The sequence below is a fragment of the Ornithorhynchus anatinus genome, chromosome 4 (assembly GCF_004115215.2).
Source record: "Ornithorhynchus anatinus isolate Pmale09 chromosome 4, mOrnAna1.pri.v4, whole genome shotgun sequence".
NCBI lineage: Eukaryota > Metazoa > Chordata > Mammalia > Monotremata > Ornithorhynchidae > Ornithorhynchus > Ornithorhynchus anatinus.
In genome coordinates, this window is record NC_041731.1 from 133,095,371 (window position 1) to 133,121,757 (window position 26,387).

The window sequence follows — 26,387 nt, forward strand, 5'->3', positions numbered from 1 at the left end:
GGAGTAGATACAAGCAATTCGGGTTGGACACAGTCCGTGTCCCATGTGGGGTACATAGTCTCAATCTCCATTCTACAGATGAGGGAACTGATGGCCAGAGAAGTGAAGTGACATGCCCAAGGCCACACAGCAGACATGTGGAAGAGCTGGGATTAGAACCCAGGTCCTTTGACTCCCAGGCCCTGGCTCTACCCACTAAGCCATCCTGCTTCTCATTGATAAAAGCTAATCAGGTTGGACACAGTCCCTGTCCCAAATGGGGCTCACAGTCTTAACCCTCATTTTACATTCTTTCATTCATTCAATCGTATTTCTTGAGTGCTTACTGTGTGCAGAGCACTGTGCTTGCAGATGAGGGAACTGAGACACCAAGAAGCGATTGTAAAATGGGGGTTAAGACTGTGAGCCCCCATTTGGGACAGGGACTGTGTCCAACCTGATTAGTTTTTATCTGTGAGCATTGAATTGACTTTCCCAAGGTGACACAGCAGACAAGTGGCGGAGGCTGGATTAGAACCCAGGTCCTTCTGACAGCAGACAAGTGGCGGAGCCTGGATTAGAACCCAAGTCCTTCTGACTCCCAGGCCTGGGCTCTACCCACTAGACCACACTGCTTCTTAAGTGCTGGGGTAGATGGAAGATTCAATAGTATTTATTGAGCACTCACTAGGTGCAGAGCACTGTACTAAGCGCTTGGAATGGACAAATCGGTAACAGATAGAGACAGTCCCTGCCCTTTGACGGGCTTACGGTCTAATCGGGGGAGACGGACGGACAAGAACAAGGGCAATAAATAGAATCAAGATAAATAGAATCAAGATACGAAGATAATCAGGTTGGACACAGTCCCTGCCCCACATGGGACTCACGGTCTCACCCTGAAGAAGGAGGATTTTATGGCCATTTTAGAGGCGAGGTAGCCGAGACACAGAGATGTTAGGTGACTTGTCCAAGGTCTCAGAGCAGATAAGTGGGGGAAGCAGTCAGTGTGTCTCAGTGTAAAGAGCCTGGGCTTGGGAGTCAGAGGTCATGGGTTCGAATCCCAGCTCTGCCACTTGTCAGCTGGTGTGACTGTAGGCAAGTCCCTTAACTTCTCTGGGCCTCAGTTACCTCATCTGTAAAATGGGGATTAACTGTGAGCCTCACGTGGGACAACCTGATGACCCTGTATCCCCCCCAGCGCTTAGAACAGTGCTCTGTACATAGTAAGTGCTTAACAAATACCAATATTATTATTATTAGTATTATCCCGGCTCTGCCACTTGTCAGCTATGGGACTGTGGGCAAGTCCATTAACTTCTCTGTGCCTCAGTTACCTCATCTGTAAAATGGGGATTAACTGTGAGCCTCATGTGGGACAACCTGATTCCCCTGTATCTACCCCAGCGCTTAGAACAGTGCTCTGCACAAAGTAAGTGCTTAACAAATACCAACATCATTATTATTATAAGTGGTGAAGCTGATCCAAGTCCTCTGACCCCAGGGCCCCTGCTCTGTCCACTAGGCCATCATGTTTCTGCTGAATGCTCCCACCACGGCATCTCCCCTTGTAAGCTCCATGAAGGAAAGGATAATAATGTCTACTAACTCTACGGTACACTCCCAAACTCTTAGTATGAGGCTCAGGAAAACAACAAGCACTCCATCAATACCTTCGATTGATAATGGGATACTGTAGCCCAAGGTTACAGAGCAAGCGGGTGGAGCTACCGGGATTAGAAGCAGCGTGGCTCAGTGGAAAGATCTTGGGAGTCAGAGGTCATGGGTTCTAATCCCCGCTCCGCCACTTGTCAGCTGTGTGACTTTGGGCAAGTCACTTAACTTCTCTGGGCCTCAGTTACCTCATCTGTAAAAATGGGGATAAGAAGTGTGAGCCCCACGTGGGACAATCTGACTACCCTGTATCTACGCCAGCACTTAGAACAGTAAGTAAGTGTAAGTAAGCGCTTAACAAATACCATAATTATTATTATTCTCTCTACCTCAGTTATCTGTAAAATGGGGATTAAGACTGTGAGCCTCACGTGGGACATCCTGATTACCCTGTCTCTATCACAGCGTTTAGAACAGTGCTCTGCACATAGTAAGTGTTTAACAAATACCAACATTATTATTAGTAGTAATATTAATTCGTTGTGGGCAGGGAACATGTCTACCAACTCGGGTAAAGTGTACTCTCCCAAGTGCTTAGTACAGTGCTCTGCACACAGTAACCACTCAGTAAATAGCACTGATCGGAGTGGAAGCTCCATTTGGGCGAGGAATGTTCCTGGGCTCCTACTAAGCTCCCCCCATACCCAAGAGGAGCTCAGCGTGGCTTAGTGGATAGAGCCGGGGCCAGGGTATCAGAAAGACCTGGGTTCTAATCCCAGCTCTGCCACTTGTCTGCTGTGTGACCCTGGAGCAGTCACTTCACTTCTCTGAGCCTCAGTTACCTCATCTGTAAAATGGGGATGAAGACTGTGAGCCCTATATGGGACAGGGATTGTGTCTAACCTCATTCGCTTGTAATAATAATAATGTTGGTATTCGTTAAGCGCTTTCTATGTGCAGAGCACTGTTCTAAGCGCTGGGGGAGATACAGGGTCATCACATTGCCTCATGTGAGGCTCACAGTCTTGGGCTGGGGAGTCAGAGGACGTGAGTTCTTAACCCAGCTCCACCACTCATCAGCTGTGTGACTTTATTGCTCTTGATTCTATTTATTGCTATTGCTCTTGTCTGTCCGTCTCCCCCGATTAGACCGTAAGCCCGTCAAAGGGCAGGGACTGTCTCTGTTACCGATTTGTACATTCCAAGCGCTTAGTACAGTGCTCTGCACATAGTAAGCGCTCAATAAATACTATTGAATGAATGAATGAAAGTCACTTTACTTCTCTGTGTCTTAGTTACCTCATCTGAAAATGGAGATTAAGACAACCTGATTACCTTGTATCTACTCCAGTGTTTAAAACAGTGCTTGGCACAAAGTTAGCGCTTCACAAATACCATAATAATAATAATAATAATTAATGTACATAAATGCTGTGGGGCTGGGATGGAGGGAGATCAAAGGGAGCAAGTCAGGGTGAGGTAGAAGGGAGGAGCAGTGGGGCTTAATCTGGGAAGGCCTCTTGGAGGAGATGGGCCTTCAGTAGGGCTTTGAGGTGGGGGAGAGTCATTGTCTGTGGGATTTGAGGAGGGAGGATGTTCCAGGCCAGAAGCAGGACGTGGGCCAGGGGTCGAGATAGGAAACTTTACTACAGATTTTACTGTAGATTTAGCTGACGGACTCCGGACAGCAGGGTAAAGTCTGCTGCTAGGGAAATATAAATTTGAGGAACTGGGGATTTGGGGCCTCAAAAAGGGAAGCCCCAAAAAAAGAACAAAAAGAAGATAGAGAACGGGTTTCGTCTTACTCCTACTTACTCCTGTTGCCGGACTCTGAGCAGATGACTTCCCGCCTCGGCCTTATCAGAAAGAGTTGGTTATGTAACAGTCTAGGAAGCTCTGGGCTCTTCGTTATCAGAGAAATGAAAGCTTTTTGGGGAAATGGAAAAACCTGGCCTGAAACCAGAGACTTCTCCCCAAAACGATGGTGGGAAAACATGAAGTATTTCCCAAGGAATAAAAAATGCTTTCCTGCCAGAGTTTTCTTGCTTTGTCCAATCAATCATATCTAGTGAGTGCTTACTGTGTGCAGAGCACTGTACTGAGCACTTGGGATAAATACAGTCGATTGCTTGATTCCAAAGCCTTTGGCAAACCACATCCATTCGGCTCTCCTGCCGATCTCAACAGGTTTATGTGTGTTTTTCCCTCTCGTTGGCATTAAGCCTGCCCCTTGGTGAATTGTAGAATCAGCTCCATTCATTCAATAGTATTTATTGAGCGCTTACTATGTGCAGAGCACTGTATGTACTAAGCGCTTGGGATGAACAAGTCGGCAACAGATAGAGACAGTCCCTGCCCTTTGACGGGCTTACAGTCTACCTGAGGCTGCTTCTAATAAACATTTTTCTTTGGGAGGGGCCGGTTCAGAGGCTCTGTGGAGGCGGGGAAGGGAGGCGGGTTTGAGGACAGAGTGGGCAATAGCAGGTTTCTATTTTTGTTTCAACACAAAGCTGGGCGAAAGTGTTGGCCGCACCCTGGTTTTTCCAGCCAAATTCACATGTGGAGATGATTTTTTGGAAAACATACAACTTGGATATGTGTGTGTGTACACTTGTGTTTCTCTATATAGAATTGTGCTTTGTATTGTAACCGTGTAATGTGATCTAGGGGATAGAGCAGGGCCTGGGAGTCAAAAGGAGCTGGGTTCTAATCTCAGCAACACCACCTGTCTGCTGTGTTGCCATGGGCAAGTCACTTCACTTCCCTGGGCTTCAGTTACCTCGTCTGGAAAATGGGGATGAAGACTGTGAGCCCCTTGTGGGACAAGGACTGTGTCCAACCTGATTATCTTGCATCTGCCCCACTGCTTAGTACAGTGCCTGGAATATAGAGTGCTTAAAATACCACAGTTATTATTATTATTATTGTTATTTGGACCTCTAGTTGAGTGCCTGGCTCTGAACTAAGCAGTGTGGCTTAGTGGATACAGCCCAGGCCTGGGAGCCAGAAGGACCTGGGTTCTATAGACGCAGCGTGGCTCAGTGAAAAGAACACAGGCTTGGGAGTCTGAGGTCATGGGTTCTAATCCCGACTCTGCCGCTTGTCAGCTGTGTGACTTTGGGCAAGTCACTTCACTTCTCTGGGCCTCATTTACTTCATCTGTAAATCGGGATGAAGACTTTGAGCCCCACATGGGACAACCTGATCACTTTATATCCCCCCCAGCACTTAGAACAGTGCTTTGCACATAGTAAGTGCTTAACAAATGCCAACATTATTATTCTAAACCCAGTTTCAACTATTTGACTTCTGTGTGACCATGGGCTAATCGCTTCACTTCTCTGGGCCTCAGTTACCTCAAATGTAAATGGGGATTAAAACAGTGAGCCCTATGTGGGACATGGACTGTGTTCAACCTGATTACCTTGTATCTACCCCAATGCTTAGAATAGTGCCTAGCACACAATAAGCGCTTAACAAATACCACAGAAATAACGATGTCTACAGCTATCGACAGTCCAACTTCATTGACCTGTGGGAAATTGGGAATTCCAAGGCTACTGTTTAGGGCTGAGTTTCCCTGGAAATTAGGACCGAGTCTCCTCGGAAGAAAGGGAATTTGCTAGATTTGATCTTGCAATCCGCCTCTACGTTTCCCAGCAGATTCTTGTCATTGCCCTGTCATTTTGTCATTTTGCCCTTCTGGAGTCTCAAAACCTCTCCACAGTGGAAAATACACTTTATGAGTCTGGCAAATATGCCGTTGAGGGGCAGCTCTCCAGAGCTTCCAAACTGGACACAGGGCTCCATTTCACCCTTCCTTTCCACCTCTGACTCGTTCTTTCAGATCAACTGGCAATTTTTAAATAGCGCGATTCTTCAATCCCACTTCACGATGAGATCTTTCCACTCCTCCTTTTTCAAGACGGTCCAAAGATTATCACCAGGAAAGAGTTCCTGGAACCTCTAACTGGCAGAAAATGGGTCACTGTGCCATTTGTCTGCATTCCTTGGCTGAGAAGATTCTGCAGTTACAAGCAAGCGCTGTGTTTTTCCAATTTTTCCTGGAGGGAGTCTACTAAATTATGAGCTCGTCTATAAAATGTCTGTTCCTGCTTGCTCTCAGCACATAGGTTCATTGATACGGCCACTTCCATTTCTCGGTATTGCGAGTTTCCCAACAGTGATGTGTGTTGTTTCACCTCCCTCAGAAGAGACTTTTGAATTTCTCAGGCTTCCCTCCAAATTGGCGTCAAGCAGCAGCCAGTGAGAATACCACACAGGTCTTGGGCTCCCCAGAATGGGAGGAGAACCGGGGGGCCCTTTCTTAGGGACGAGCCAAGAAAGATTTTCTGTTTTTATCCCGATGTTCTTTGAAGCTTGTAAAAATGGAGGAGCTAAGAATAGGGGAGGTGACTTCACCAGAGTGATTTAGGTCACAGCTAACTAGCACCTGCTCTTCGAAATCTTCTTTTTATACAAATCCACAGGACTGAATCTGCTGAGAAGCAATGTGGTCTAGTGGGTACAGCCCGGGCCTGGGAGTCAGGAGGACCTGGATTCTAATTCCGGCTCCGTGACTTGTCGGCTGTGTGACCCTGGCAAGTCACTTAACTTCTCTGAGCCTCAGTTAGCTCATCTGTAAAATGGGTATTAACGCTGTGAGCCTCACGTGGGACATGGACTGTGTCCAACCTGATTAGTTTGTATCATAACTTTGGAGGCCCAAATCATATAGCTTCTCCCCATTTATAATAATAATAATAATGTTGATGGTAATCTTATAATAATGAAGAATGATGGTAATCTTTCTTCACCCCAGAAACTTACCTTTAGAAATTCCTGAGGAAACCTGCACATTTACAATGATGCCCATCTGAGATTCAAAGAACTGTCCTCTATTCATTCATTCATTCAATCGTATTTATTGAGCGCTTACTGTGTGCAGAGCACTGTACTAAGCACTTGAGAAGTACAATTCAGCAATAGAGAGAAACAATCCCTGCCCACAAGGGGCTCACAGTCTAGAAGGGAGAACTGTAAACTAGACTGTAAGCTCACTGTGGGTAGGGACCGTATCTAATAATAATGTTGGTACTTGTTAAGCGCTTACTATGTGCAAAGCACTGTTCTAAGCGCTGGGGGGGATACAAGGTGATCAGGTTGTCCCACATGGGGCTCACAGTCTTAATCCCCATTTTACAGATGAGGTAACTGAGGCCCAGAGAAGTTAAGTGACTTGCCCAAAGTCCGACAAGCGGCGGATCTGGGATTAGAACCCATGACCTCTGACTCCCAAGCCCGGGCTCTTTCCACTGAGGAGACCTGCGGGGATCGGGGTGGGGGGGTGGCGGGCAGCCAGTTAGTTGAGGGGAGGGGGGGACGAGGGGGTATCTACCAATTCTAATGTCAGACGAAGACTTCATGATCAAGATCCTGCATGAAGCAATTGATCATAACACTAGTAATGGTAATAGTAGTAATATCAAGAGCTTTCTATGTTCCAAGCGTTGTACGAAGCACTGGGGTAGATGTGTGGCTCAGTGGAAAGAACACGGGCTTGGCAGTCAGAGGTCATGGCTTCTAATCCCGGCTCCGCATTTGTCAGCAGTGTGACTTTGGGCAAGTCACTTCACTTCTCCGTGCCTTAGTCACCTCATCTGGAAAATGGGGATGAAGACTGTGAAGCCACACCTGGGACAACCTGATTACCTTGTATTCACCCCAGGGCTTAGAACAGTGCTTGGCACATAGTAAGCCCTTAATAAATGCCATCATCATTATTATTATTACCAGATAATCAGGTTGGGCAGAATCCTTGTCCCTTGTTGATTGATTAGAACATTCTGACCAACTGGTTTCAGTTTTTAGAACAACCAGTAAGCCCGTCAAAGGGTAGGGACTGTCTCTGTTACCGATTTGTACATTCCAAGCGCTTAGTACAGTGCTCTGAACATAGTAAGCGCTCGGTAAATACTATTGAATGAATGAATGACTCCCCTCCCTTCCATGTCACCTCAACTCGCTCCCTTTGCTCTTCTTCTCCCTCCCCTCCCCACAGCACTTATTTATATAAGTATATATAATTCTATTTATTTATATTGACGCCCGTTTACTTGTATGATGTCTGTCTCCACCCGTCTAGACGGCAAGCCCATTGTGGGCAGGGATTGTCTCTATTGCCGTATTATACTTACCAAACGCTTAGTACAGTGCCCAGCACAGTAAGCGCTCACTAATTACGAATGAATGAATGAATGACTCGACGGCATTGGAAGAAGTTTTGCATTTGCCTGACGGGGGTGGGAGTGGAAATAGGAGAAGTGAACTGAACTTGGCTGGCTTCGCTGACATCCAAATCGGTTCCATCTCTGGTTTCCTGGACTCGTGGGGACAAACTGAATGGGACTGGATCCAGGGGCAATGGGTAACAATTATCATCTACATCACCGGATAGTCTAATAGTTTGCGGGGAGCAGAGGTGTGGTTCAGATGTTTGAAAGTTGGCGGCTGGTCCCTCTACTTGCTCAGACATAGACGGTAAAGGTATTTATTCTCATTATTAAGTGCCGTCGAGTCGTTTCCGATTCATAGCGACTCCATGGATAGACTTTCTCCAGAAAGTCCCGTCCTCTGCCATAATCCGCAACCTTGCTAACGGTTCTTCCGTTCTCGTCGTTAAGGTCTCTGTGTAACTGCCGATCTGCCTCTTCCAGCTTTTCCCTGCACTTTTCCGAGCATTAGTGTCTTCTCTAGTGAAGTGGTCCTCCTGATCACGTGTCCAAAATGTGCTCATCTTAGACAATTGGGCTTCCAAAGACACTTGGGTTTAATTTGCTCTAAAATCCATTTGTTTGCTTTTGGGACCGTCCACGGCATTCTCAAAAGCCTTCTCCAACACCACATTTCAAAAAGAATCGATGTGCTCTCTATCCTGTTTTTTCACTATCCAGCTTTCGGATCAATACATTGTCACTGGAAATACCATAGAGCCAATAATAACAGTAATGATTATGGGACTTAATAATAATATTTAAGCGCTTACTCTGTGACAGGCCCTGTACTAAGTGCTGGGATGGATACAAGTAAATTGAGTTGGACTTAGTCCCTGTCCCACGTGGGACTCACAGTCTCAATATCTAATTGACAGATGAGCTGACTGAGGTCCAGAGAAGTGAAGTGGTTTGCCCAAGGTCACACAGCAGACAAGTGGTGGATCTGCGATTAGAATCCGGGTCCTTCTGATTCCCAGGCCCGTGCTCTATCCACTAAGCCATGCTTCTTCTCGACTGGGTGCAAAGCACTGTGCTAACCACTCAGGAGAGTACACCGGCATCCAAAAGACACGGTCCCTGCCAACAAGAAGCTTCAAATCCACAGGGCAATTGATGAGAAACGATGGCAACCAAGATAATAATGTTGATATTTGTTAAGCGCTTACTATGCGCAGAGCACTGTTCTAAGTGCTGGGATAGATACAGGCTGATCAGGTTGTCCCACGTGGGGCTCACAGTTTTAAACTCCATTTTACAGATGAGGTAACTGAGGCACAGAGAAGTTAAGTGACCCGCCCACAGTCACACAGCTGACAAGCGGCAGAGCCGGGATTAGAACCCACGACCTCTGACTCCCAAGCCCATGCTCAGTGACACTGAAATCAAAATGCGGTTTTTTGGGTTTTGTTTTTTTATGGTATTTGTTAAGCACTTACTGTTTGCCAGGCACTGTACTAACTGTTGAGATAGATGAACTGTAATCAGATTGGACACAGGCCATGCCCCACATGGGGCTCACAGTCTTAATCCCCATTTTACAGTTGAGGTAAGAGAGGCAGAGAGAAGCAAAAGGACTTGTCCAAGGTCACCCAGCAGACACGTGGCAGAACCGCCATTAGAACTCGGGTCTTCCGACTCCCAGGCCTGGGCTCTTTCCATTTGGCCTTTGCTCCTTCTCAGTTGGCATGTTATTCACCTCTGACTGGTTTTTGGTTTTTCCTAGACTCTCATCCCACTTACCTGTTGAGAGAATTACCTTATTTATTTTGTTAATGAGATGTACATCACCGTGATTCTATTTATTTGCTATTGTTTTATTGAGATGTTCTTCCGTGGCTCAGTGGAAAGAGCCCGGGCTTGGGAATCAGAGGCCATGAGTTCGAATCTCGCCTCTGCCACTTGTCAGCTGTGTGACTGTGGGCAAGTCACTTCACTTCTCTGGGCCTCAGTTACCTCATCTGTAAAATGGGGATTAACTGTGAGCCTCATGTGGGACAACTTGATTCCCCGTCTCTACCCCAGCGCTTAGAACAGTGCTCGGCACATAGTAAGCGCTTAACAGATACCAGCATTATTATTATTATTATTTATTGCCATTGTTCTTGTCTGTCCGTCTCCCCCAATTAGACTGTAAGCCCATCAAATGGCAGGGACTGTCTCTATCTGTTACCGATTTGTCCATTCCAGGCGCTTAGTACAGTGCTCTGCACATAGTAAGTGCTCAATAAATACTATTGAATGAATTAATGAATGAATGAGAAGGAAGTAGAGGTCCTTCTCTCACAAGCCAACACCAATATTCTTTTGCCAAATGAACAAACTAGGATCTGGCTAAATGTCTCCTTTTTTTGGTTGGCTTTAATGGCATTTCCATTATGCTTCCTACGTGCCAGGCACTGAGACTGTGAGCCCGCTGTCTTCTAGATTGTGAGCCCGTTGTTGGGTAGGGAATTTCTCTATCTGTTACCACACTGTACTTTCCAAGCGCTTTATACAGTTCTCTGCACACAGTAAGCGTCAATAAATACGATTGAATGAATGAACAAATGAATTATTATTATTACCAGGCCTCTATCCGCTAGGCCATGCCCTTTCCCAGAAGTGTGGACCAGCTGGGAGGAAAGCAAGCTAGAAAATAGAATGGGCAACCACGTTGACACTTTTTTTAGTCAGTCAATCGTATTTATTGAGCGCCTACTGTGTGCAGAGCACTGTAGTGAGTGCTCAGGGGAGTACAAAACAATATAACAGACACATTCCCTGCTCACATGCGCTTAGGGACTCTCCACTGGGTTTTACTCCTTCTGCCCCTGGAAACCGTGACACCTCTTTGAAATCGGATTGTCCATCTACTGTCAGGCCCGTGATAATACAAGATTAATTTTACTATCTGCCTGTCTATTGTTTTGTTGTCTGTCTCCCCCCTTCTAGACTGTGAGCCTGTTGTTGGGTAGGGATTGTCTCGATCTGTTGCCGAATTGTACCGTGCTTTGCGCACAGTAAGCACTCAATAAATAGGATGGAATGAATGAATGAATTGATTTTAGTGAAAGGAACAAGTGAGAGTGAGAGAGTACGCTGTGTGACTCTGCTGCGAGAGTGTGAGATCTCTGTGAGCGGGGCAAGTCTCCTTTTCTTGTTCTGTACTTTTCAAGCACCTGGGCCAGTGCCCGGCACCAAAGGGGCGTTCAATAAGTACCCACACTGGTATTACTATAAAAAGAGTCAATAACGATGGCAATAACTTGGGCCTCATAATTCTTTAGCGAGCTTTTTCCCGATCCACTGCTTTGTCAATAAAGTCAGAGCATTTGCGGTTGAAGGGGCACTGTGGAGGCTAGAAGAATGAGAGAGAAGAAAATTGGCCAAGGAAAGCCCAAAATGCTTTTACTTTGCCGGTCATTTCACGAGCCACCCCTCTCGGCGTTACACCTACCAACAGTAAATTGATCCGGCAGACAGATGGTAGATGAAGCCCAGAAAGGGCAGACATTTAGGATCTGAAAATGTGATTTTAAAGAAATGTGAATAGAAAAAGAAAGAGAAAATGCTACTTTTAAAGGTTCTCAACTTTTATTTTTGCTTTTACCCTTTCCCTCCCCTTAAAGGCTTGCTTCTCCTTTCCTCGGTTCTCAAATTTTATTTTTGTTTTCACACTTTACCTCCTTTTAAAGGCTTGGTTAAAGCTACAGAGATGATGGATTTCAATTTCCATTTCAATCCTGCCCACCTTCAGATGTTAAAAGGTAGTAAAATAGCCAAGGGGGAGAGGAGTTGGTGGGAGGTGAGTGCAGAGGAGTTGGAAGGAGGATGAGGAGGTAAAAAGGAAAGAGACAAGAGCTGAGAGGGGAGAGGAGGAGAAATGAAGTTTCGTCAGTCAGTCGATCGTATTTATTGAGCGCTTACTATGTGCAGAGCACTGTACTAAGCGTTTGGGAGAGTACAGTATAACAATAAACAGACATAATCCCTGCCCACAATGAGTTTGCAGACTAGAGGGGGAGACAGACAAGAAGAGGAATAAATAAAGAACAGATATGGGCATAAGTGGGGTAGGGCTGGGGTGGGGGATGAATAAAGGGAGCAAGGCAGGACGAGGCAGAAGGGAGAGAAGAGGAAAGGAGGGCTTAGTCAGGGAAGGCCTCATGGAGGAGATGGGTCTTGAATAAGGCTTTGAAGGGGAAAGTCATTGTCTGTGGGATATGAGGAGGGAGGGCGTTCCAGGCCAGAGGCGGGACGTGGGTGAGAGGATGGCAGTGAGATAGACAAGTTTGAGGTAGAGTGAGAAGGCTGGCATTAGAGGAGTGAAGCGTGTGGGCTGGGTTGGAATAGGAGAGTGGCACTCCCAACGGTTAGATTACTGGACTGAAAATCCCTTACGGAACAAGGACTGCATCCACTTGACTAACGCATCCAGAGTGACTGCCACAAAGTAAGAACTTAACAAATACCAGCCTTTCTTATGGTATTTATTAAGTACCTACTATGTTCCAGGCACTGTACTTTGCGCTGGGGTAGAGACAAGCTAATCAGGTTGAACACAGTCCCTGTCCCTCATGGGGTTTACAGTCTTAGAGAAGCAGCGTGGCTTAGTGGGAAGCGGTCAGGCTTGGCAGAGGTCATGGGTTCTAATCCCGGCTCTACCACATCAGCTGTGTGACTTAGGGCAAGCCACTTACCTGCTCTGTGCTTCAGTTACCTCATCTAGAAAATGGGGATTAAGACTGTGAGCCCCATCTGGGACAATCTGATTAGCTTGTATCGACCCCAGCACTCAGAACAGTGCTTTGCACATAGTAGGCGCTTAACAAATACCGTCATCATTAATCCCCATTTTACAGATGAGGAAACTCAGGCCCAGAGAAGTGAAGTGCCTTGCCCAAGGACACACAGCAGGCAAATGGCAGAGCTGGGATTAGAACCCAGGTCCTCCTGGCTCCCAGGCTCGAGCTCTATTAGGTCATGCTGATCCCCTGATTATTATTCATTCATTCAATAGTATTTATTGAGCACTTACTATGTGCAGAGCACTGTACTAAGCACTTGGAATAAACAAATCGGTAACAGATAGAGACAGTCCCTGCCCTTTGGCGGGTTTACAGTCTAGTTGGGGGAGACAGACAAGAACAATAGCAACAATCAAATACGATTAGTATTTTTATCTGGAGACTTTCCGAAGTTACTGTTCTCAAATCTGACATACAGAGGAGTTGGTCAAAGTGTTAAAGCTCAATTTCAATGAGAACTTAACAATGAGAAGTTAACAATCACCCTACAGCTCCCGGAACATAGGGTTGCCCCTGGCAGAATCTGACCGCAATTATAATAATAATAATATTATAACAATTGGGGCAATTGTTAGGCGCTTACTATGTTCCAGGCACTGTTCCAAGTGCTCGGCTGTATCCTTGCAAAGCAGGTTGGACACAGCCCTTGTCCCACGTGGGGCTTCATCCCCATTTTACAGATGAGGAAACTGAGGTACGAGGAAGTGAAGTGACTTGCCCAAGGTCATACAGCTGACAAGTGGCAGAGCTGACAAGTCCTTCTAACTCCCAGGGTTGTGCCTGAATAAATACCACGGATTGATTGATCCACAGAGAACTCCCACGCTAAACCGTGGCTACATTTTCACGGAGTGCCTCAGTTAAATGGTTTAGTCTCTACTGCAATCTATGTTACGTTTTAATTGACGCCCTTCTACATTTAGAGAGTGATTGAGATATCACGGAAAGCAAAGTTAATCCTCTTAGAGCGACTTATCTGCTTTCACTCAGTCCATTCAGCTCTACAGGTTTCTCGAAAGAGTGTTTGGGAAAAGAAAAAAAAAAAAGGAGATAGATTTAAAACCAAGTCAGTCTAGAGTTTATTACTTCCCAACAGAACATAGATTCAAAATACATTTAAATGCCAGAGAAAGATATCTACAGAGCAAAAGAAGGAGGCCAGAAAAGTGAAAGCTACAGTCGAGGTGGGGACATACAGAAATGTCACGCATGCATCCGAAAAGGAAAATCCATCATTTAAGTCTCGGAACAACTCCCGTTACGAAGGGTGTAAAGCAGAGCTCATCTTTTACACCGGAGTTTCCAAAAGAGAGCCGCAGAGACATTATATACACATATACAAAAAAACCTTCAAGCGTCAATAGTAATGATAATGATAATAATAATAACTATGGTACGGGTTAAGCGCTACTATGTGCCAGGCACTGTTCTCAGCACTGGGGTGGATACAATCAAATCGGGTTGGACACGGTCCCTGTCCCACGTGGGGCTCACAGTCTCCAGCCCCATTTTACAGATGAGGTAAACTGAGGCCCAGAAAAGTGAAACGGCTCGCCCAAGGCCACACAGCCGACAAGTGAGGGAGCCGGAATCAGAACCCAGATCCTTCTGACTCCCGGGCCCGGGCTCTATCCACTAGTCCACGCCGCTTCCTGAGTGTTCCTTGCTCGGGGAACCAGAGGACCGGAGTCTGTTGAAACCTTGAGGACCGAGAAGCGCTCCCAGGCCCGGACGGGATGGATCCCTCGCCGCTCCGGCCAGTTGTCCCGGGACGCTTTTCGGAGAGACGCGGGGCTGAGGGGTCGGGCGGCCGCGGGCCTAAAACTCCCGCCCTCTCCCCGCGTCGCCGTCTATCCACGAGGAACAAACCACACGATCTTTACACATCACCGACAGTATAGACGAAGAAACGGGGAGCCGGGCTGGGTGAAAGACCACGGGAGAGGAGGCTACCCTGCGTCAGAGGAAAGGTGGTCCTATCAATCCTATCGAGCGCTTAGTACAGTGCCCTGCACACAGTAAGCGCTCAATAAATACAACTGAATTCATCGCAGCACCACTGGTTGGGGAAACTAGAAACGGTGAAGGTATTTCCTAGAAACGCTTTTCGCTCAAGAATTACCTGCAAACTGAGGCATTCAAAACGTTCAAGGTATGTATTGGGGGAAAGACTCCATCAGTTGGCAGGGGTTCATCGCCGGGGGCGGGGGTGAGGTGGAGGAAGGAAGGGGAAAGGCAAAATGGAGAAGAGAGCGGCCGGAGAAGCGAGAGGGGGTCACGCAAGAGTCCTCCGAGATGAGCATCTCGCCTGCTTCCCCCTAAAAATCTCCATCTCTGGAGGCCGATCGATGAGAAATGGCCAATCGGAAAGGCGGAGAGACGATGAGCCTCGCTTTTATCGAGAAACCCTGGGGCGGCTACCCACTCGAACCAGCTAAGAGCAATCTGTGGAAAAGCAGTGATACCGGGCTTTTGTTAATGATAAAAATAAGAATTGTGGTATTGGTTAAATGCCGACTATGGGCCAAGCACTGTACTAAACATGGGGTGGATCCAAGCAAATTGGGGTTGGACCCAGTCCCTGTCCCGCGTGGGGCTCACAGTCTCAATCCCCATTAGAAGCGGGGCGGCTTAACGGAAAGAGCCCGGGCTTGGGAGTCAGAGGTCATGGATTCTAATCCCGGCTCTGCCACTTGTCAGCTGTGACCTTGGGCAAGTCACTTCACTTCTCTGTGCTTCAGTTACCTCAGCTGTAACATGGGGATCAAAACCGTGAACCCCCCGTGGGACAACCCGATTACCTTATATCTACCCCAGTGCTTAGAACAGTGCTTGGCACATAGGAAGCGCCTCACAAATACCATCACTATTATTAATATTATTATTTTACAGATAAGGGGAACTGAGGCACAGAGAAGTGAAATGATTTGCCCATGGTCACACAGGACACAAGTGGTGGAGCCGGGTTTAGAACCCATGACGTTCTGACTCCCAGGCCCGTGTTCTTTCCGCTACGACGTGTTGCTTCCCCCATGCCAGGCCAATTGACATTGTCTCCGGCTCCTTACAAAGTTACATTGGCTCCGGCTCCTTAACAAAGTTTTCTTTCCGAAAAAACCATCCCCAAACCCTCCCCTCTGCTTCCTGCGTGCATAGTAAACTGGGCGGCCTGTCTTCTGGGATCTTAGAGGAAATGGATGCTCCTCATCCAAAATGGCGTGATTTTCCCCAATCATTCAATCAGTGGCGCTGATCGATCGATGAGGGAAATCACCCCACTCTGGCCGCGCTTTTACATATCAGGCTTCAATTTTTCCACAACACAAAATCCCGAGGTGACTAAAATCGACAAGCCGGAGGAAATATGAGGTACGTTTGTGAACCACTGCTCTAAAGACGATGAAGAGAGCTACTAGAGGGAAGAGGGAATTCCAATATGCTCTGAATTCTTGGAATAAGAAAGCCGGTCTTGCCACGGGTGGCGGCTTTCAGAGGTACGGAGTATCGCTCTTTCAAAGATAGCTCCGTGAGACAGAAAGACTGGGGTTGGCTGGCGCAATAAACAGCCTCGGCCGGCTCGCTTCTCGCTCCGCCAGCCCTCCCCGGTTGTGACAAAAACAGACTTTCAAATTAAAAAAAACCCACCGGAAAGGAAGTTTCGGGAGGAAAGAAGGCTACGGTGAAATAATCTCATTCGAATAAATATGCGTCGTGCAGAGAGGTGAATTTGGATTTTTTATTGAACGACGGGCGTAAGGATGCCGGCGACCCAAGGGGAGGGTGATCGTCAAGGAGAAGGCGGAACCAAAATTAAAATCTGGAAATACCTGAATTGGACCTCTGATACGCCGCAGACTTTCCCTGCTTATCTGTCAGAGGAGTCGGGGGCGAGTAGTTGGCTTGGGCGAGTTTACCGGCGTCGGCTGGCGGCGAAGGAGGAGGCGGCAGTAAAGTGCTGTTGGGGCTGTTGATGTCGCCCTCGCCCACGAGAGTCAAGTCGGCGACATTGTCGTCGTCGATAGTCTGTATGCCTTCCGGCGGGAGTTCCCTGGACTGCCTCCTCCACACCTGGGAGGGTCCCTCCTGGGCGTGGGGGATCGGAGACAGCGGGGCGACGAAGGGGAGAGCCGACGGCTTCTGACGGGAAGCGTGGAGGGCCGCCGGGCCGGGCCTGGGCCGGCCCTCCGACGGCCCGGCGTTCTTCAGTGAATTCTCGCCGCAGCTCTGGGCGGCGTCGGCCTTCCCGTTGGGCTGGGCCGTTTTGCTCTTGCCGCCGCCCTTCCCGGCTCCTCTGCCGAGACCCTTCGGGGCCGCTGGGGTGGAGGAAGACGGTTCGGGCGGTAAGCGGAGGAAATCGGGCAAAACGAGGTCTTCCTTCCTCAGCAGCCCACGTTGGTCATCGGCCCGGTTGCTCTGGGCTTTGGATATGAGCTCGAAAAATTCTGTCGGGAGAAAACGCACGCGGGAAAAGCTCTTTTAGACGGTTCTGGCCGTTCCGCCTCAACGACCGTTAGAACGCCGAGACGTTCGGGATACTGATTGTGAGCTCGTGGTGGGCAGGGAATGGGTCTACCGACTCTGTTATATTGTACTCTCCCCAAGCGTTTAGTACAGTGCTCTGCACAGGGTAAGCCCTCGATAAATATGACTGACCTACCGATCGCCTTGCTACTCTGAGGCTACGCAGTGCGCTCCTAAGACAACGGCACTATTCGATCAAAAGGCACTGATTATTAATGCAATCAGGATTTCAACACCAACTTTTCAGGGCTTTAGCACCGCTGCGCTGTTAGGGTTAAACCAAGCTCTTGAAATCCTGGGATAATGCATGGCTTTTTGTTTTGCACTGAAGTTACAAATTCAAGGCCCATTTCGACAGATTTGACTCATTAGGGACATCTGTGTGGGCATCTCCATAGATTCTCCAGTCATCTCAATTTACCCATCGATGGTACTGATTGAGCGCTTAATATGCGCAGAATATTGTACCAAGCGCTTGGGAGAGTACAATACAACGAAGATTTTGGTTAGGGTCATGGCTTGGAATTTTTACACCCCCGTCCTTCATTCCTTGAATCCATAAGTTAGGAACGGGCCTCTCTTGATTAGGGTGAGGTGACAAAATCGCCCCTCAAAAAGACTGCCCGACACGTTTTCTGAATTCTTCCCAGGTGAACAGTTATTATCTTTAGGTCTAAACAGATTTTAAGGGCGCTCCGCTCATGAAAAATGTTTTTCCTCCCAAACTAGACTTTTACATTCAAGTAGCATCCCCGGGAAAATAGTACGGGGAGAAAGAGGCAAATTCATCTGAGGTCCCAAAGAAACGTTCACAGCCATGACGGGAATAGAATCTAAAATCTTGGAACTTCAGTGCTATATGTAAGGGTCTAGGCACAGATTATTTTTACTTCTAGCTAGCCTCCCACTAAGGGGTCTTTTTTTTGAAAGCCAAATCCTAATAGCCTGTGGTTGAAAATGGATAGGACAAAATTTTAGAAATACATCATTTTTCTTGGGCCTAAAAAATTTGCAAATACGGGGCAACAAGTGATAGTGAACTAAGCTCTCAGAGTGAGGTTTTGTGGGGACCAACCCGTGAGAAGTTACGTCAGATGAGGTGACATGGCCTAGCGGAAAGAGCGCGAGCCTAGGAGTCAGAGGACCCGGGTTCTAATCCCGCCTCCTCCACTGGACTGCTGTTTGACCTTGGGTAAGTCACTTCACTTCTCTGGGCCCCAAGTTTCCTCATCTGTAAAATGGGGATTCAATAGCTGGTCTCCTTCCTATTTAAGCTGCGATCGCCATGCGGGACAGGGATCGGATCTGCTCTGATTAATCTGTATCTACCCCAGTGCTTAGAACAGTGCTCGCCACATAGTAAGTGTGTAACACGTACTGTTATTTTCATCATATGGGGTACCCCCCACCATTTTCCCTGCAATCACAAATAATCTTGATTCAAAGGCAGACAAGTATTTATCCAAGTTCTGGGGCTAGGGGAAGCAGGTGGGGAGATGAGATGTCTCACCTGAGCTAGTTTTCTCTTGCTCCAGGGACTAAATTAAGGTCACACCTCCTCCAAGAGGCCTTCCCCGATTAAGCCCTCTTTTCCCCGGCTCCCTTTTCTGTCTGCGTCGTCTACGCATTTGGACCTGTGACGTTCGGGCATTTGATATTCGCCTCACCCTCAAACCCGGCGCATTTCTGTACCTATCTTTAAATTATAAATTCTAAATGGTTTATTTCTATTAATATCTGTCTCCCCCTCTAGACTGTCCGCTCGCTGTGGGCAGCGAACACGTCTGCCAACCCTGCTCTACTGTAATAATAATGTTGGTATTTGTTAAGCGCTTACTATGTGCCGAGCACTGTTCTAAGCGCTGGGGTAGACATAGGGGAATCAGGTTGTCCCACGTGGGGCTCACAGTGTTAATCCCCATTTTACAGATGAGGGAACTGAGGCCCAGAGAAGTTAAGTGACTTGCCCACAGTCACACAGCTGACAAGTGGCAGAGCTGGGATTCGAACTCATGAGCCCTGACTCCAAAGCCTGCGCTCTTTCCACTGAGCCACGCTGCTTCTCACTGAGCCACGCTGCTTGGGTAATCAGGTTGCCCCACGTGGGGTTCACACACTTTTAATCCCCATTTTACAGATGAGGTAACTGAGGCCCAGAGAAGTTAAGTGACATGCCCACAGTCACACAGCTGACAAGTGGCAGAGCCGGGAGTCGAACTCATGACCTCTGACTCCGAAGCCTGGGCTCTTTCCACTGAGCCATGCTGCTCTCCCAAGTGCTCTTCCCAAGTGCTTAGTACAGTGCTCTGCACATACTAAGCTCTCAGTAAGTAGCACTGATGATGATACCATGACCAAATGGGAGAAATGCCCATTTTCAGGCCAACAGAATCCTTCCCCTTTGGGAATGAGTTGCTTTAAACTCAAGAGGAAAGGCCTACATCTCCCCAACTGCCTTCCTGCCCACTAAGTGGCCTACGAACCCTTAAAATTAGGCTCATCATCGTAGGCTCATTGCGGGCAGGGAACAGGCCTGTTTATGTGGCCTACGAACCCTTAAAATTAGGCTCATCATCGTAAGCTCATTGTGGGCAGGCAACAGACCTGTTTATTGTTGCACTGTACTCTCCCAAGCATTTAGTACAGTGCTCTGCACACAGTAAGCACTCAATAAATAAGATTGACTGACTGATTGACCTGGTGGTTCCAAAAAGCATCTTCCCCAACAGACTAACTCTCCAAGGATTATTCTTCTCTTACCTCAAGGGGCTCTACATTCAAATTTGAGATAGGGCAAAAATGAAACCACCTCTAATGAGTCTGTATCAAAATCAAAAATAGTCTACGCTTCACTGACATGTCAACAGAGGCTCCTTTGGGTTTTGAAAAGAATAAACTAGGAGCCAGCAAACGACCATATTCTTTGAGTTGGCAAACTCATCACCTGGCCAGGGGAACTTGCTGAAGAGGTACACTATTGGCTTTGACTCTTCTCCAAAGAGTCAGGAAATGACAGCTCAGACCGAATTGAAAAGCGAAACATTCCTTTATAAAGCAGTGGACTCCTTTATAAAGAAGTGGGTTTTGAGATTGCTGGCCTACTCACGGTGAAATTGAAAATTTAGTCTTGTTATTGGTTTTCTAATTGTATTTTTTTGTTACTTCTAGGGTGAGAAAAAAAGTTTGAAATAAAGCAAACTATCCCACTCTGGGCTCCTTCTTGCTACATTTCATCTAGTAACATGTTACACTTGAGAAGGATCCTCTTCCTCTCCTAAAACACCATCCAGCCATCCTTCATAAATCAACAGTAATTTTCCTTTTGCCTCAATCCAGACTAGAGGGTTTATGTTAGGCAGGTATGTCCTGGACTTGAAAAATTCTGTTTTAAAAAGTCAGAGTTTGAAGACGCACCAATACTCTGCTCTCACCACATCTGTGCGTTCTTCTGCTCATCGATAGAAGCACACCTCCAATGTACTTTTTTTTGCTTGTTTTTAAAGGTATTTTTAAGTGTTTAAATATGCCAGGCACTGTCCTAAGCACTGGGGTAGGTACAAGATAATCAGGTCTGGACACAGTCCATGTGCTATATGGGTCTCACGGTTTTAACGCCCGTTTTACAGATGAGGGGGAACTGAGGCCCAGAGAAGTGAAGTGACTTGCCCAAGGTCACACGGCAGACAAGTGGTGGAGCCAGGATTAGAACTCAGGTCCTCTGATTCCCAGGCCCATGCTCTTTCCACTAGGCCACCCTGTTTCTCCTAGCATTTCTATCACCAAAATGGATAAAGAAAGTGGAATGATTTGATTGATCCCATAGGAAAACTGTCATTGCACAGACTAAAAAATGTGGAAGTTTTAAAAAGTTCACCTACCCTCTGCTTCATCCAAATTAATTTTCTGATATTTTTTTTTCCCAATCTTTGCAATAGATTCTTCTCTCTTTGATAGCCGGGGTTCCCTAGCATTTTTTCCATTTTCTCCTTTTATTTTAATAGAATTAGACTTTCCTAGTGTTCTCTCCTCTCCCTGTATTAGAAGGAAAGTCAGAGTGCTACTTAAAAATTAGGATACACCACAGTAAATACTTAATAACTTTTAAGCAAAAACAAACATCGTAAAGCAATTTCATCGACAACATAGGAAAAATCATTTTGACGATATAGAAAATCATTTTTACTGCAGGCAAAATCTCTATAAATTACAAGAAAAAAAGAGGAAAGCCACAAAATAGACATAGAAAACATATGGATTCCAATCACACAGGAGAGTTGGCAAAGACCGGCAACCCCTCTATTAAAAGAACGAAAATGTTACGATTTGAGTGTTAGACCGTTTTCCCAGAAATAACGGTTAAGCTGTTGGGGGGCGGAGGGGGTAACGGGACAGAGAAGGGAAGTGGGAGAGAAACGGGGGGAGGAGGGGAATAGAATTCAATACGGTAAATTTGTGGTCACCCAATTCGTGGAATTGGTGAAGCGGAAAAATGACCGCTCCCTAGGAGAGACACCGACTGTTAGTAAGCTAAGAAGACAGAGCAACGTTCGGGAGTCCCGGCCCGGGGCCGGGCAAGGAACCTTGGACCTCTGACTTAATCACGATTTGGGATGAAGACAGAAGGAACGGAGGGGACAAAAGGGGTAGTGAAAATTACCGTGGATGAGAGATTTCTGGAACTGGAAATTCCAGCTATATTCTGTTTGGCTGATGCACCTTTCTGCTTGTCTGTGAAGGCTAAACATAACACAACAGCTTCAACGTTCTGGGATAGGGCCAAGTCACCGACGCACTTGCGATTACCCTTAACTCGGCGTGGAAAAAGGGACTGATCCCTCTGCAGGAAGCTACTCTTCAGGTGCTATAACTGGTTTTCCCCATAAATCTGCAGTTTACCTCAAAAAGTAATAGTTAGCAGAGATTCCAAAGAAATCCACCCCCTTCGTCTTTGGACGGAGGAAAACGCTGCTCAGCAAATGAGCATGAGAAAGGCAGAAGAGTCAGAGTCTTTTTGGCATAAACTTTTACAGACGTTTTGGAGGGGAAAGGCAATAATACATATTCCATTCCATTTATAATGAATAAAGACTAAGACAAACCTGAAATTTGCTAGGGAAGTTTCTCCCGCTATCTGACTCCTGAAAAGCCCTTCCTTTGTCAAGAGATCCCGTCAACAGACGGGATTTCCGGCTGGAAAGCGGCAATAGCGTGGCAGGATTCCCGAACTAGGCCAGAACATTCCCTAAATTAAAGATGTTTGAAAATAGCCACAGCTATTCCCGGCCTTTTTAAATATGATTTTGAAAAACGAATACAAGGATACGAGTTCCTATGCAGCCCCTTGAGCTTAAACAACACCCACTTTTACCCAGGTAAACGTCTTTAATGTTCTTTCTCTGGAAGGGAGGGAAAGTGGAAGATCGCCCTTTGCCTGGGAACGATGAGAACGGGTCCCGATAAATGCCATCGACAGATTGACTCCCACTGGAACGGAAGCCAATGTCTAAGGAACACTCTCCCATCCTCGAGGTTTTTACGGGGTAAGTGGACAACGTACACTTTTCGCCAAAGACGCACGAATACGGATGTGTGCGAAGGGAGCTTACCTTTTCCTCTGGAAGAATCCTTTTCATCTAAGATGACCCGCTGCCCATCCAAATTCGATATTGGTACTCCGAGGTCTAGCGGTTCTTTCTCTCCACTCTAGAGCCAAATCAAAGCTTGGTTTAGGGTTCAAATTGTTGCCATCTGGCTTTCAGAAGAGCAAGGTGGTCCCCAGACTACATTTGACCCATTCCCACCACAAAAGCAGCATGGTCTAGTAGATAGAGCAGAGGCCTGGGAGTCAGAAGGTCGTGGGTTCTAATCCCGGCTCTGCCACTTGTCTGCTGTGTGACCTTGGGCAAGAAACTTCACTTCTCTGGGCCTCAGTGCCCTCATCTGTAAAACGGGAATTGAGACTGTAGGCCCCACATGGGACAGGGACTGTGTCCAACCCTATTTGCTTGTATCCACCCCACGGCATAGAACAGTGCCTGGCACATGGTAAGCACTTACCAAATACCATAATTATTATTATCACTATTCTCTGGGCCTCAGTTCCCTCATTTGTAAAATGGGGATTAAGACTGTGAGTCCCATGTGAGGCAGGGACCGCATCCAACCCGATTTGCTTGTATCTATCCCAGCACTTAGTACAGTACCTGGCACATACCAAGCACTTAACAAACATCGCGATTATCAAACCAAATCCAGGGATTTCCATTTTCCAAACACTGACATAACTACCACATACGTGTGCCAGTCTGAAGACCGGAGAGCTGGTTTTTCAGGTCTTCAAAGTTCTGTTGGCTCTTTCCCAATTTCTTACTGTGCCCGCGCGGCCCCTGCCCTATCCTTCTGAGCAGAGGTGGCCACAAACATCTCCAAATCACCACCCCCAAAGCCCGAGGGGCAAGGGAAGGCGGAAAGCTTTGGACTTCATGGCCTAGGGGTAAGATCTTGGGTCTAGGAGTCCGAGAACCTGGTCATCCCGGCTCCGCCACGTACCTGCAGTGTGACCTTGGGCAAGTGACTTCGCTTCTCTTAGCCTCAAGTTCTTCATCTCTAAAATGGGGATTAAATCCTAATCCCTCCTACTTAGATTGTGAGCCCCATTTGGGACAGAGACTGTGACTGTGGGGTAGGTACTTGTATCTACCCCAGCGCTTAGCTCAGTGCTAGGCACATCAATCACTTAACAAGTATACTAATAATAATGATATTATTATTGAAATATCATTATTATTTCAATCATATTAAGCACTTTCTGTGTGTAGAGCACTGTACTAGGCACTTGGGAGAGTATAAGATAATAGACACATAATTTTTCATTTTTTTTTAAATGGTATTTGTTGAAACTGTGTATCTCCACTTTAAGTTCTGGTTTAATCAACTCTTCTTTACTCCATTCTAGGCGAAAATGCAATCATCAAAATCATTCACTCCGGACCCACGACCAAGCTCGAATAGGCAGAGAGCAAAAGATCTGTGGCAAAATACAACCGTTGCCCAAGAAAGGAAAATTTACATTTTTCTTTAGGAACCAGCGGCTCAAATGAAATCACAGGACCTCATCTCAAAATACTTACTAGTCGCACCACAAGGTCACTGAGATTTAAACCATATTTTGCAACCACAGGTCGCAGAACTTCCGTTACGGGTTTGGTGGGCTTGGCCTTTAATCCCACTGATCTATTAATTGGAACAAGATCCAACCTGTAAAGAGACACACCGCAAGTTAAACAGGGTTGGTAGAAGAAGTAGAAATCCGAAGTGAAAAAATGAAATCCCACAAAGGAATCATAATAATAGAATAGTTCGGACATTCATTCGTTCAGTCGCATTTATTGAGCTCTTACTGTGGGCAGAGCACTCTACTAAGTGCTGGGGAGAGGACAATGCAACAATCAACAGACACGTTCCCTGCTCACAACCAGCTTACAGTCTGGATGGTGGGAGACAGACATCAATAGAAATAAATAAAATGACAGATCTGGAAATAAGTGATGTGGGGCAGGGGGAAGGGCAAAGGGAGTGAGTCAGGGCGATGCAGAAGGGAGTGGGAGATGAGGAAAAATGGGGTTTAGTCTGGGAAGGCCTCTGGGAGGAGGTGGGCCTTCAGTAGGGCTTTGCCTCTGTCCTTTGCCTCTGTCCTATAGTACAGGCCTATGTTCTCACCAACATGTAATAATCATAAATAATAACACGAATGACAGTACTTGTTAAGCGCTTATTATGTACCAAGCACTGTTCTAAGCACTGGGTTAGATAGAGAAGCAGCGTGGCTTAGTGGAAAGAGAGCAGGCTTGGGAGTCAGAGGTTGTGGCTTCTAATCCCGGCTCCTCTACTTCCCAGCTGTGTGACTTTGGGCAAGTCATTTATCTTCTCTGGGCCTCAGTTACCGCATCTGTAATATGGGGATTAAGACTGTGAGCCTCACGTGGGACAACCTGATAATCTTGTATCTACCCCAGCGCTTAGAACAGTGGTTGGCATATAGTAAGCGCTTAACAAATACCATCATTATGACACAAGGTAATCGGGTTATCCCACATGGGGCTCACAGTCTCATTCCCCACTTTACAAGTGAGGTAACTGGAGCACAGAGAAGTTAAGTGACTTACCCAAGGTCACACAGCAGACAAGTGACTGAGCCGGGATTAGAACCCACGACTTCGGTCTCCCTAGTCGGTTCCCTGTACCATCAGCCCCTGAGGCAAATTTTCTTCCTGATGACCAAATCTGGAATTGGACCTTTACAGATTTGCAGTAAAGTCTCAGATTGAATGGGAGGTGTGACTCAAAAAATGACCAAGTGCTTCTACAGTGGAAAGAAGCGTGGCTTAGTGGAAACAGTGTGGACCTGGGTTCTAATCCCAGACCCGCCACTTGTCTGCCATGTGACCTCAGGCAAGTCACTTATCTTTTCTGGGTCTTAGGTGCCTCACCTGTAAAATGGGGATTAAATCCCTGTTCATCTCCCTTTCATTTAGACTGTGAGCCTATGTGAGACAGAGACCATGTCTAACCTTCCCATCCTGTATCTACCCCAGCATTTAGAAGCAGCGTGGTATAATAAGAGTAATAATTATGTTGGTATTTGTTAAGCACTTACTATGTGCAGAGCGCTGTTCTAAGCGCGGGGATAGATATAGGGTAATCAGGTTGTCCCACGTGAGGCTCACAGTTAATCCCCATTTTACAGATGAGGTAACTGAGGCTCAGAGAAGTTAAGTGACTTGCCCAAGGTCCCACAGCAGACAAGTGGCAGAGCAGGGATTAGAACCCACGACCTCTGACTCCCAAGCCCAGGCTCTTGTATAGTGCAGGCCTGGTAGTCAGAAGGTCATGGGTTCTAACGCCAGTTCTGCCACTTGTCTGTTGTGTGACCCTAGGAAAGTCACTTTACTTCTCTGCGTCTCAGTTACCTCATCTGGAAAATGGGGATTGAGACTGCGAGCCCCACATGGGACAACCTGGTTACTAGAGAAGCTGCATGGCCCAGTGGAAAGAGCACGGGCTGGGAGGCAGAGATCATGGGTTCAAATCCCAGTTCCGCCGCTTGTCAGCTTTGTGACTTTTATACTATTGAATGAATAGTAAGCGCTTAACAAATACCATCACTTATTATTATTACTGTATCTACCCCAGCATTTAGAACAGTGCTTAG

The 26,387-nt window shown here is 46.8% G+C and overlaps 1 protein-coding gene and 1 long non-coding RNA gene across 3 annotated transcripts in view; one reads left to right on the plus strand and one right to left on the minus strand.

The window, feature by feature from the left end:
* The window catches only part of RGS12 (regulator of G protein signaling 12), a 159,477-nt gene that overhangs the window by 17,403 nt on the left and 115,687 nt on the right, over positions 1-26,387 (minus strand). The window contains exons 11-16 of one of the 2 annotated variants that reach the window (XM_029063772.2): positions 24,307-24,433; positions 22,783-22,879; positions 21,834-21,913; positions 21,055-21,208; positions 16,483-17,097; positions 14,231-15,100 (exon numbers count right to left, since the gene is read on the minus strand). In XM_029063772.2, coding sequence (XP_028919605.1) covers positions 15,090-15,100; positions 16,483-17,097; positions 21,055-21,208; positions 21,834-21,913; positions 22,783-22,879; positions 24,307-24,433 — 1,084 coding nt within the window. In that variant the 3' untranslated portion in view covers positions 14,231-15,089. Of the gene's footprint in view, positions 1-14,230; positions 15,101-16,482; positions 17,098-21,054; positions 21,209-21,833; positions 21,914-22,782; positions 22,880-24,306; positions 24,434-26,387 lie in introns of those variants that run through there. The other variant, XM_029063770.2, reaches the window with a different exon arrangement.
* LOC114811293 lies at positions 21,900-24,313 on the plus strand. The gene is made up of 3 exons (XR_003758956.2): positions 21,900-22,034; positions 22,580-22,716; positions 24,132-24,313. It is a non-coding gene; the product is annotated as an uncharacterized LOC114811293 (long non-coding RNA).